This window comes from Zerene cesonia, chromosome 11 (assembly GCF_012273895.1).
Source record: "Zerene cesonia ecotype Mississippi chromosome 11, Zerene_cesonia_1.1, whole genome shotgun sequence".
NCBI classification, from domain to species: Eukaryota; Metazoa; Arthropoda; class Insecta; order Lepidoptera; family Pieridae; genus Zerene; species Zerene cesonia.
The window spans coordinates 4,013,136-4,026,922 of NC_052112.1; the positions used below are offsets into that span (position 1 = coordinate 4,013,136).

At 37.6% G+C, this 13,787-nt stretch overlaps 1 protein-coding gene across 1 annotated transcript in view; it reads left to right on the forward strand.

Annotated features, from left to right (window-relative positions):
* The window catches only part of LOC119830530, a 55,702-nt gene extending 42,291 nt beyond the window's left edge, over positions 1-13,411 (forward strand). The window contains exons 5-14 of the mRNA XM_038353588.1: positions 3-50; positions 2,204-2,325; positions 3,692-3,903; positions 4,159-4,511; positions 4,912-5,004; positions 5,830-5,996; positions 6,349-6,504; positions 9,551-9,878; positions 10,325-10,497; positions 10,966-13,411. Of these exons, the coding sequence (XP_038209516.1) occupies positions 3-50; positions 2,204-2,325; positions 3,692-3,903; positions 4,159-4,511; positions 4,912-5,004; positions 5,830-5,996; positions 6,349-6,504; positions 9,551-9,878; positions 10,325-10,497; positions 10,966-11,106 (1,793 nt within the window). The 3' untranslated portion in view covers positions 11,107-13,411. The remainder of the gene's footprint in view (positions 1-2; positions 51-2,203; positions 2,326-3,691; positions 3,904-4,158; positions 4,512-4,911; positions 5,005-5,829; positions 5,997-6,348; positions 6,505-9,550; positions 9,879-10,324; positions 10,498-10,965) is intronic.
* Positions 13,412-13,787: the final 376 nt, after the last annotated feature.

Here is a 13,787-nt window from a genome sequence, read left to right on the forward strand (position 1 = left end):
AACATTCTTATCATTCAATTTTATCAACGACTCGGCCAAACCATATAACAGTTAGTAGTGATATCACGTAAAACAAAAACATACAATTCCGTTTTTCACTGTACCTAATCTCATGTGTATTGCGTTTACTATACTCCATAATAAAGTTTTGTGTTTGTAAAGGTTCATTGTATAGATTTTTATGGTCGTCGTTTGGTTTGTGCGAACAGTGGTATTCAAAGTGCGTTTGTTGACCACGCGTTGTGTTTACGTTTTCATTCTGGCACTGGATGCTGATCCGGAATTGGATCTCGTCGGCCACATTTTGTATTCAATAATGACAACACAGGTCATTTCGGGTTTCATTCAAAACATTTTGTTTAAAACTTTATTATCACAGTTAACACATTGTGTTCGAAAAAAAATTTTTGTATGAAAAGGGAACTCTGATGCTGTGCATTCTGTAGTTATTCTTACTATTATCAATAACATACATTGTTAGTTCTTTGGTATCGATCGATAGTAAGTAAGCGATGTTTAAAGTAGATCAAGTGTTCGCCGACAGGCTAAAAGCCCACGTTAGTGCTCGTCAATCATTACACCCCGAACTTTGAATGGAGCATTCACCTTACGGCAATACTTTCTAAATTAAGGTGTATCATCACATTAGTCACTCCTATTTATATTCGCCTATATTCACTTTACCTCTCTTCCGGACAATGATTGATGATTGATGTTTGTTTTTTGGAAACAGTTGACCATTCTTCGCCACAGTATATTGCTCTACAAACCACCTTCAATAAGTTGTAAACGCATATTATGTTAATAAATTCATTAATATCTTACAATGTCTCTTATTCTATACGAAAGAAAGGACTTTGGAATATAACATTGATAAAATGGTTGTTGTTGGAACTTACAATTGCGTGTTCGAATGCGTACACTATAATTGTCAACAATTAACCATTTGGCTCGGTATGGTTCGAAGCCTAGAAATAGTATTAACTGTTACCCTGATTCCCTTTAACCTTTAAGTGGTTATAAATACTGCGTCTTCCTTATTATCTAAGAACTATAAATGGCGTTACTCACTGTTGTGACGTAGAAATAACGTTAGACACGGTGGTTGTTGTTGGATATAAAGCGTGGGTTTTGTTCTCGAACACATGATAACATCCTATAGAATACTTAAAATAATTGCTTGTTGCCACACCTACGTACGTTAATAGTCTTATTCTAATTATGCACAACAGCTATCGCGAATCACAGTTAAATATCAGTTGCTAATGGGTACTCTTTCAATATTTTTTATTGAACTGAACGAAGTCTTTATGCGTAGGAAAATATTATAATTGATGATGTCACTGGAGCTGTCGGTGACCTTTTAAATCCGATAAAAAACAGGAATGGTTAAGGCGCCGCGCGCCGCCTCCACGCACGCCGCTCTCGTAGCGTACGTCTTACATGGTAGCGCGTATAAGATTTATCCGTATGATTACCATATTCATTATTCATAACTCATAACTGTATTAAGAATCAATGCTATATTTGAGGCAATAAAATATAATTTAATACAGCTCCGAATGTGTTGGTTTACACGGTATTGTTATTTATTGATAATATATATTTAAATAAAATACATCTGAATGATAGAACCTATCTAGGAGTACAGTATAAGCTGAGTATTATTTTAGTTTATTAAGTTGTAATAAAGATGTTACCTACCTTTACTGTCGTTGGTGTTTCACAATAATAATAATTGATCTTTTTAGCATAACGAAAGCAGTTAGAGACGCGACTGACAATAGGTGCCTTTAACTAAATTAAAAAAGAAGAATTGAAAATTATTTCTCAATAATTGAAAACATAATTATACTTCGGAATTTGCTTAACTAATTATTTTTATCAAGGCGTTCATTTTGCAATCAGTGGAATAAGTACAACGATTTTAGTATCGATCTTTTGTTCCTTTTATCATTTAATTACAAATAAGGATTTTATCACGAATTACGTTAGAGGTTTACATCACACACGTTTATCACGTATTAATATTGCGTTTATATCAGTCTGAACGTGCGTTGTAAAATGCAATAAGTCTAAGAGTTTTCGTTTTAAAGGATCATTGCACAAACTATAACTTACGTAATATTGCATAGATGTATATGTTATATCGTATGAAGTAATAATGTATGCGAAGGTATTATAATAAATGTCGTTTGCGCAGGTAGCGAGGCGTCGCCGGCGCCATGCGAAGTGTTTCTGGGCGGATCGTGCAACCCCACTACGTGGAGATCGGATATCGCAATACCGATGCTCAAGAAGATGGGAATTACATATTTTAACCCTGTAAGTTGTTTAAGACTATTTACTTGTTCAGAGAAGATTCACACGTATCAAATTATGTTTATGTATGTACCTATATAGTTATCAGCTAGAAAAGTTCTCGGTTGTTAATTTGTTAAAGCCTCTCTTTTTCTGGACTGAGTAAAAGTCAATTAAGTAAAATATGCGAGTTTCTCTATTGATAATAATAATAAGCTTAAGATATTGTAAACGTAACATCCAATTAAATCAAGTAACGTTTGTATTCATGAATTGTAGAAGCCTTTAAAAAGCTGTTGAATACTTTGATGAACTGTAGATAGAATAAATTCGGATTTATCTAATAAATCTTCACACTCAAGAATCCCGGTCAGCTAACGATTCGTGTAATATTAATCGTGTGATTTGAATTTGAAACCCACACGTAGAAGTAATCGAGGCGACGACGAACCGCAGTGACATTCTTCGGCCCGGTCGCAAATTAATGGCAGCGTACAAAAAATTATTGGCAAATCAACCAGCCAGTGACATAAAGTGCGGCATAGCTCATGTTCCGTGACCAGACACTGAGGTGATTGTGCGTGTTCCTTGGGCACATTCCACACATTGAACGTGATCGCATTACGCTAATTTGGAAATCGCTTTAAACACGTTTCCATGGAACGTATTGTACGATAAAGTTCATCACGCCTGACCTTGCAACGACATAATATATTTCGTAGATACATATCCAGGCGTAGATAAAGAGATTCGCGATGTATCACATACACGAGTGCCTGGGCGATAGGTACAGTTTTATCGTCGGAACAGATGTTCTGAATTATACTATGATAATAAATTGATACTCTATCATCATACCGAGTATCTTCACTTTTATATAATGGTCATAAAATAAGACGCAAATAAATAGTTTACCTACTTTTGGAATTTCAATTCAGTAAGATATGAAGGTATGCAATCTATAATAAATAATCGGTCAATGATCTAATGATTTGTCAGTAAATCAATTATATGACGCCTGTGACTTGAATTTATGGTTATGATAAAGGCGGATATGAAGATAAATATTTCTTACCGCACCTTAAAACACGTACTTACATAGTTTTGGCAATATGTTATAGCGGGTAAAGTTCTTGGAAAATCAATAACAAAATTACAAATCTCCCAACTGCTATAATTTTTAAACCATCATTTTTACTGTATTGCCTTCGACTACTGGTATAGACTACTAACCAATACGTTATTATTTTTTTTTGATTATATGATTAGGGGCATACGTTTAGGGTAAATATTATAATTTTTTAAGTATGGTCCATCGACACGCTAGCAGATGCACAATAAACCGCGCGATATAGTAATAAAATATACATAATTTGACATTTACTTGCAGCAAGTTGACGATTGGTCGACGGAGCTGATAGAAGTGGAGCACCGCGCGAAGGCGGAGGCGCGCGCGCTGCTGTTCGTGCTGGACAGCGAGACGCGCGCCGTCGCCGCCAGCGTGGAGGCCGCGCACCTCGCCGCCGCGCCGCGCGACCTGCTGCTCGTGCTCAGGCCCTACTCACGCCACCAGACCATCGGCCGAGAGACCATATCGGACCAGTGGGTTTTATTTCTTTTTTAAATAATGGAAGACATTTTTATTTACCTACCTCATACGTTGACTTCTTGTATGGGATATTATCTAATGGGATGTATCTATATTTCTAATATGAAGTGTTTATTTTAAAAAGAATAAAGCAATGCAATTCTTATTGTAATACAATTCTCATCATCTTTCTTTAATAAAGCGATAATTAAGTATAGAAGTAATAGTAAATGGTATTGTGCATAACTGTAGCGCGGTTCTGTCTGCAGGGAGTACGTAGAGCTGTCGCGGGCGCGCGCGACTCTGCAGGAGGCGGTGGAGCGGCGCGGGCTGCCCGCGTTCACGGACATCCCGGCGGCGCTGCGGTGCGCGCGCGCCGTGCTGCGCGGCGCGCGCACGCACCCGCGCCACTCGCTGGGGCACACCATCCTGCGGCTGAAGCGCGCGTACGACGCGGCGGGCGGCCGCAGCGCGCGCCTGTCCCGCGCGCGCGCGCTCGACGCGCTGCGGGACGCCACGCGCGCCGACCGCGACCTCGCCGACCGCAGCCTGCCGCCCAACGCCGACGTCGTCGACTTCGAGACCTTCTGCGCGGCCGTCGCCGAGCTGGCGGCGGATGCAGGTACTGCTCGATTCTAGTATTGCTATTTAACTCAATTATGGATCATTCAATCGAAATATATATCAATAGATTGTACTGAAATCAACTTGTCTTGTTGTTTCATACGTGTTATTGAATTGCAGCAGCAATGTTATATTGAATCATTTCCAGCATCTCAATTGTACGAAGAACTCTGAGAGTAATCTCATGGCATACTACTGTTTAAATACTGAAAAAAGTCATATCACAGATAATTAAGATAGAAGCACACGAACTCAATCATGAATAGTTGTGTCAAAGTCCCCTCGTAATAATAACCAAAAGTCTAGTAAATAAAGCTCATTTAAACGCCCACACTAAACAATAAACAAACGCAAGCACGGTTCCCAGCGGCCAGTACAGATGCGACGTTATGTTGAAGGGTCGCGGCGGCGCGCGGGCGCGGGCGTGGCGGCGCGCGTCCGCCGCGCGTTCCGTTACCTCCGCGACTTTATCACGTCGCCGACCACCGCCGGTGTGTGCGCGTGCTGATTGGCTTTACGATGTTTTTTATTTGCGATTTTTTCATTTGACCCTAGATACAGGCTCATAACGCACGTGTAAATATTCCACACATTTGATTGATTCGACCCGAAATGTAAACAGAATTAATATGTACTTTAATTTGGTTCATGCAGAGTCATAATATATTGCGTCTAACTCATGTTAACAAAGACGATATTAGTATAGTGTAAGAACAATGAATGTGAACACATCTCGGTTATCTTATCATCCTGTTTCGTGGCACGGAAATATCACTCAGCTTTCATTCTGCGAATACAATCATTTCGTGTGAAGCTGAGTTTGGGTTTTTATTTGCTTTACATTATTTTATAAAACACCAATGTGTTTATTTTTCAGCTTACTATTTTCGAGAAATGCATACAGTAGTGTTTTTAAAGCTTCTTGTTAAATTGTTTGCTTTATTAGTTCATAGTGTTTAACTTATGCGATGTAGCAAAAATAAGTAAATTATTGTATTTATGAATTAAAGTATGTATTGCTATCAGCACAACGTGCAATAAAAAGTTCATATAACAATGTACTAAAATACTTTGATTAAATTTCGTTCGCACGTTGTTAGTCTTTTATCTCATGAACATTGTTTTTAGTGTCGACGACATATAATAAATTGCGACTCAATATTGTTTTACTGTTCATGAAACACAGCTTCTTAGGAATCAGATTCATATTTAGAATGTCAATTATCTCCGATATTTTTTTTTTTTAATTAACTGTCTATTTAAATAGTTTGATCATAAGTTGTCATAAATGTTAACAATATTTCATACAATTTTAGAATACCAAAGGTCGAACGGTCAAGAGAATGAAGCCGGCGGCGAGGCGGCGGCGGGCGCGCAGGAGCGCGTGTCGCCGCTCGCACAGCGCCGCGACTCGAACGGCCTGCACGCGCGCAACCCGCGCCTGCGGGCCTATGGACAGAAGCTGTCCTTGTTTATACCTAAGGTGAGACGGCTTATAACAATGGGATTTAAGCTGAGCTTTTAAGGTCGAATTCGATCTACTCGTTTTAAGGATTAATTGAATGATGTTATCAAAATCGATATATGGAACTAACACAAAACGTTAATGTAGATTTAGGAATAAAATTTTTTGTCTCAAAATCACACTAGGTGATCTTAGTATAGCATCAATTATATTATAATGCTATTGCTGTACATTATATCGCAATATACAATATAGTATAGCTATGACGGATGTTTCAGCTATTGGTATTCGAAAGCTCCACTTCCAGGCGCCACTTTATATATATTTAATTCGAACGTGCCATAACATGTCGAGTGTATGGGTGTTGCAGAACGGCGGTAGCGGCGGGGGTGGCAACAAGGCGGAGGCGTCGGGCGAGAGCAGCGGCGACAGCGTGTTCACGCCGGGCACGGAGCGGCGGCTCGACCGCCTGCCCGCCATGCTGGGCGCGCCCACGCACGACGTCTACCTCGCCGGCGCCTTCCCTGTAAGTGCATCGCCCAACACATAACACAGATGCAAACACACACACAACACCTGCACGTACACACTCACACAACACCTGCACGTACACACTCACACAACACCTGCACACTCACACTTGTACATACACACACACACACACACCTGCACGTACACACGCGTACGTACACACTCATACACATGCATATTTTTCTATGTGTTTTGATATTCTGGCCCAATAGTAACGCACACAATACAATACAATATGTCCGTGGTCATGAACAAACATAATATATTTTATGATTTTCACAATATCTGATTTTTAATTTCTTTTTCTATGATAGAGCGGTAATCAAAGAGGATATCGTAAGTGTGCGTTACACTATACACATACGCACATAAATAAATTTCACTTGTACCTGCACGATAGATGTGTGTAAATAATAAAAATCGAAAGAATACTATTCAAACAGTTAATAGTAAAATTCCATTCACAATTATTAATTTTAGTATTCCTTTCGACCAGCAAATTTTATTAAATTTACGTGACGAATAGGTAATTAGTATTGGCATTTGCAAGCTTCATACATTTTCGCTTAGTAATGTTGTTATTGATAATATTACATGCAAAATATTAGCATTTAAACAACGAACACTATCTTTAGCTTCGCCGTAGAACCTAAGAGATTTTGTCTTCCTAAACGCCTCAATAATAAATGCGTAAAATAATTTAAATCTTGAGAAAATGCGATATTACGTTTTAAACATTAATAAAAATGATTAATAATTTTAAGCATGATATAATAGCGCATTATGTGATTATTTTTGTTCGAACTATTTCTGTTATTCCGTCGCGAGACGTAACGATATTCATTATTTTATATAAAGTTGTTCAGATGTAAAGCTTGAATTAATCTTATCGTACATATTTATTATACAAAATTTTGTATAATATTTATTATATTTTTCAAATTTTGACAGTTTTGGCAAAGTCAACGTAGAAACTCATTATAAGCAATTGAGATACGCATCTGCGTGCTTTACGCGGTTTATATGGATCGTTACATTAATGAATGGTTACTTCATGATTACTTAACACACAATGCGTTTGTGTGTAGCTCGCATATTGTTTGCATAATGAGGCTGATTCAAACAACCGCTGCTTACATTATGCGAGTTATGAACTGTAATCTGCGTATTTGTGTGAGGTGCAATTTACAGACTTCTAATGAGGCTATTATTGTTTAGTGTCTTGGCTAATTTGTATACTGAATACGAATTTTGTGGCCCGGTTTTGTTCGCGTGCAATTCACGTTATTGTGCGACAGATACATACATACGTTTGCATACCGGTTTCGCATTTTTCTCTAGTTTTGATTTCGTGACCAAAAGAAGTTTACTATCCAACGTTCCATCGTCCACATAATATTTGACGTAATTAGGTGAAGATAAGATGTATATGAAAGACTTAATCAAATACTTATTTCAAATTATTGTCGTCTTCGAGATTTTCCGTGCCAGATTTGGATTGCAAGCGAGCGTACATAGAAAAGTTATAAAATTATTTGACTATGATTTTACGTCATATTGCGTTTAATGTTTGGGAGTTATAAGAAAGTCTTAGGACCTGTGTCACCACATTCTGATAAGGTCTGAAATTTAAACTTATTCGAGGGTTTTTTTTTTCACATACTTTTTGTCATTAATACGCTTTTATTTATACTTCTCATGTACATTTGTATGTAACCGAAGGGCAAGTGAGAATATTCCGTTGATTCATACATACATATGTCACCGTAAGATTGTAAACATCGTTATATTACAATCTATCTAGTAAGATTGTAAACTATCGATAGATTGTGAACCGTATCATTATGATTGCAATTTAACGCATCATTTTTCGCTTGATTGTAATCTATCAGTGGGAAGCGGTCAAATTGCTTGCAAAATGATATATTTTAGCTAAAGAGGTTATATTTAGAAATTTTGAAAATGGCTATTACAATGAAAGTTGCGTTTTCTGCTTTCCTTCCTGTGACACGCCAATGCTTTTAATTTCGCTTCACAATGATGTCACGTGGGCCGTATGTACTCTTCTCATGCTCATAATTTCTATTATAGTCGTGACCACTCAATGTTTACAGATTGACTAAACGCAAAGGTGTCACCAGGTCATGATTTGTCACCCAAATCAAATACATTTAAAGTTAACTAGAAACGAGACGACGATGACTTGTTTAGTTTAATGATATGTTTGGCTTTGGTAAATATATCATTCATTTAACGTGATTACATATTATAAATTGCCAGTGTAGTAACGCGAACGTGAAGTTTATTTATTTACCATTGGAATATTTTACACTGTGGAGAGTTAAAAAAATCCGTGATATAAATATTAGATATATTTGTTCTATTCCTGTTTTCATTTTACATTTTTCAAAATAGCATAACAATTGAATATATAAATGCTAGTTCTAAAAGTGAGGGGAGTCACGTTAATTAATGTATCAATTAAAATGGCTATACTAATTAAGTCATAATTTACTCACTTAACTCTAGGTTCACACTAATAAAAGTCAAATGTTTTAAACACGTGATATGAATCAAGTGTTGGTAATAGATTTGTTTGTTGATGTTTGCCTTTCGCTCTCGCGGAAACGGGTTAAACATAACTTTGTGATTGAGACTCGATGTTTTGTCCTACTTAGGCAATCATATAATCGAATAAGTATCATTCAGTGTCTTTTTCATTTCATCTTGTTTGTTCTTGTTTGATGTCATAAATTCATGTTAGCGCTTGTGTGTAAGTTGTGGCCACATATATCAGGTTGTGCATACGCCAACTTATATTTAAAAACGATTTATAGCTTAAGTATACATGTAACGACCTTTTGTGATCCTTAAAAATAAAAGAATAAAATAAAATCTTGGACTTCTCTGTTTCACAATGACATCTCGTAATGAATTATCTCTTGAATGTTCAAACGTGTTTATTTTTATATGTTTATTATTTTGTGCCCGTTCTTTTTTTTTTGTATGTATCGTCAGTTACAATTGACGCATATTCGCAGGCGAGCAGCAGCCGGCCGGAGGAGATCCTGCGGCGCGAGGGGTTCACGTACGTGATCCCGCGCGCGAACGACTACACGCGCATGTTCTCGGCGCCGACGCGCCGCTCCGCGCCCGCGCACCCGGAGTCGCCGTGCCGCGACAAGAAGCCGCGCCCCGCCGACCCGACCTCCCCCGCCGCACCCGCCTCTCCCGCCGCTCCCGCAGCGCCCCAGTCGCCGCTCGACGACGTGGTGCTGAGGGAGAAGGAGGGCGACAGGAGCGGGGACCGATTGAGCGCGTCCGACTTTTATACGGTGTCTGAGGATGTCACGCCGCAGCCGTTTAAAGGTGAGATTTCAACAATTTAAACAATTTATTTCAATACAGCCTGGATGTGGTTACAACACATATAACAATTGGATTGGTTAATCATTAATGTAAAATGAGAGCAAATGACTAGTTACAGAAATTGTTGTAGGATCTTTTCTGAAAATTTGCCATGCTTATAAATAAGTTTGAATGCCTAAAAGTCTAATGTTTCTTCTTTTTTTACTTAGTCTACAAAATATCTATCTTTGCAAACGAGGCAGTATCTATACTAATATTATAAAGCTGAAGAATTTTTTTTTTTTTGTTTGGTAGAACTCGTTAATCTCAGGAACCGATTTGAAAAACTCTATCAGTGATAGATAGCCCATTTATTGAGGAAGGCTTTACGCTATATAACATCAGATACGTCGTTGGTAAAAACACGATACGCAGCTAGTTTCAGTATAAGGTTGTGTTGTTCGCAGGCACGTACGACGAGGACCTGGTGCTGGGCGCGCGCGTGCTGGTGTTCTCGCTGAGCGCGGCGGCGCCGAACTTCGCCACCATGGTGCTCGCGGCGCACTACATGGGCCTGCGCCCCGCCAACACGCTGCTCGTCGTGCAGCCCATGCAGCCGCCGCCCACCGCGCTGCACAACGTTAGTACACCTGCTATGTGGCACGAGCCAAACCACACGTGACCACACGGCACATTTATTTCATATGTTTCAGTGTCATTGAGTATATCTAGTAGCTAAAGTAGTTTTTGTTGGCGATACTTACATTAGATAAAAAAATGTTATGTGGTTTACTTGTGATGAATAGTTTTAATTTAATTAAAATAGATAGTTTCATATTAGAATTATCACTTATCATGGTTATTATTACATGATATGATTATGATAAAACATCATTATGATATTCCTTTAATTTGAATAAAAAACAATTCTTATTTATTTATTTATTTATTTATTCTTTATTGCACACTTTCACACTTCTTATTCACCTTCTTTAAATATATCATCTTATAATAATTATGTTTCAACACATATATAGTATATATAGTCTATCATAGTCGCTATATATAGTCTATCATAAAATACTAACCACACACAACGGGTCCACAGTACAGCGAGGCGGCGGTGAAGGACTACAACCGCGGGCGGCACTACCTCACGGACCTGGCGCGCCGCGCCGCCGTGCCCGTGTTCGACAACGTGGACGACGCCATGGCCTGCGTCGTGGCGCGCCTGCGAGCCAGCGCCTAGCGTCGATGTATGCAACTGTCTTCGCCTTAACGCTATAAATGAGAAGTTACTTCGTGGAAGTGTTGTATGCCAGCCTCTAGCGCACTTAGGTACCCAACTGTCATCGCCTTAACGCTATAGATAAGGGGAAGCTACTACGACGAGGCGTTGTATGCCAGCAGCGTCTAGCACACTGATATACGCAACTGTCATCGCCTTAATGCTATAAATAAGGGGAAGGTACTTCGCTGAGGCGTTCTATGCCAGCGTCTATAGAACAGATGTATGCAACTGTCATCGCCTTAACGCTATAAATAAGGGGAAGCTAATACGACGTGGCGTTGTATGCCAGCAGCGTCTAGCGCACTGATATACGCAACTGTCATCGCCTTAATGCTATAAATAAGGGGAAGTTACTACGCCGAAGCGTTATACATACCATTTCGTCGATATCATAGCTTGCGTAGTCCCACGATTATACTGCCATGGATTTGAGGCCGATTTTACCAACAGAACCGCGATAGTTTAATAGCAGAAAAAAAAAATAATTAAAATTAATAAAATTTTGTTTTTATATAATACAATATTTTAGGCCTAACTTTATTGGTGTAGGCCTTATTTATGTTCAAAATACCAGCGTATATATAATTCGTCCTTATGCTTATGATGTCTTTGTAAACCAGCTCTTATAACTATAAAGGTAGATCTTTAATTTTTATTAAAAAGAAACATGCTTTTATAATTCCAGTACTTACGTACAGTCGCTTAACGATTTTTACGTATTTACTAAAATATGAAACTAAATTATTGTTATTCGTGCTTGATAGTTGAGCTATACATAAGCACCGAAATACCGCTACAATATCCCATTCATGGTATTATTGAAATGAATGTGATAGTTAGTATAAAAGACATTTCACGAATAACAGTGTGCACTGTTCAAAGGCCGAGCTAACATTATCGAATATACTATCTAATTGCCATGATACATTCTAATCACAATTGCCAATTATTCTGAAAGAAAAAAAATTTCTTAAGAGAATTGCAGCAAATGCTACAACTGTTTATCGTTGTCACAATTATTTGACAGAATTTCCAAATTTAGGTAACTCTAATGCGAATAGGAGAAACCGACAATAAACATATTGAAGTATTTTTAACACTCCTCATCACATTGTCACACATCATTCGATGTAATATTGTGAATCTCATGCACCGCAGGGCGGGCTCAGATTCGACATAAGTCATCCATGTTAATCACAAACTAATTAATAAAGACATCACAACTTGTCCATCATGCAACGAGCAACGTAGGTTTATCGTCACGTGGCAAGGAGTCTCAACTCTTATCGTATGTACTTATTTCTTACGTTAACTTTACTTTACATATAGTGTAGTACAAACAAGTCTCTCTTTATTTCGTCACTCTCTATTGTATTATAAATAGGCACTAATTGTGAACGAGTGTGTGAGAGCCGGAATGGAAGTTATGGAGACGGTCGCGTTGAGTTTGTAATCTCTGTGATGAATATGTTTTAGTGAATTTTAATATTGAAATTTCAATGCATAAACATATTATGTTAAATTAGTGTTTTATTAAGTAGAATAATTAAGCAGCCAGAGAATGGGTCATAACGTTTTAGATGAATTCATGACAATACGTCATAGCACAATGCAAATTTTATGTTCAATTCTACACCACATTGTCATTCGTACGCTAGGATACCTATTTAGTATAACACAGACTGATGAAAGTGCTATTGTTATACTTTGTAGAATGCGTAGTAGTCTAGATAACTCTCTCAAATTAGATCTTTTTAGTGTGTTGGCGTTTTAATTTACGATAAAATAATTATTACTAAACCAGTTTGTAATGCGTCTAAGAGTACAAAAATGTCTTGCTCATGTAGCACATTTAAGAATATATTGTAATGAATATTTGATTATATTATGCAAAATTAATTGTTGTCACCTTATACTCATTTAAGTTTTAGATATTTAAAAAAACGATAAAATCTAATGCTTGCAAACTTATTTAAAAATGAGGAAAATCAAGCTTAGTCTTGTTCCCTTTACCTAATATAGGTAGGTATAGAGTAGGTAGATAAAATAAGTTATTAAACACACCTGACCCACTGTCACTAAAATATTAAAACTTAATAACCGGCAAATATTATTTGCTAGTCACAGTATCCATTTACGTGTATAAGTACTTTGTCATATTGTTTTATAGTACAAAAATCTAATTTATAGAGAAAAATATTTCATATATTAATTTGTAATTATATGCCATGTACGCTTATTTTAAACTAAAAACATCACATGTAAATATAGAAATTTGTAATTACTGCTGCGTTTTATTTTCCTTTCCATTATTCCCAGTGAAGTCATTATTTATAGAATTCACAATAGACGCACAAGAACTCCATCCACATAATCAAAATTATTAAGTCTTCAATGTACAATCGCTAATATTGACATCTATTACATTTCTAAACATATTGTTCAACGATCTTTGTCACTATTTGACTGTCCCACCGTCTACAAGAACGCGATCGTAACCCTTGTGCTGCAGAGTAGCTGGCTGCACAAAATAACCAAATTTGTTAAAATGACCTTCAGCTAATTTAGATCACCTTTATGATAACCAAACAAAAAGTTAAGTAAGTATAAGTTCGATTTCCCATAAACTACTTTAGACT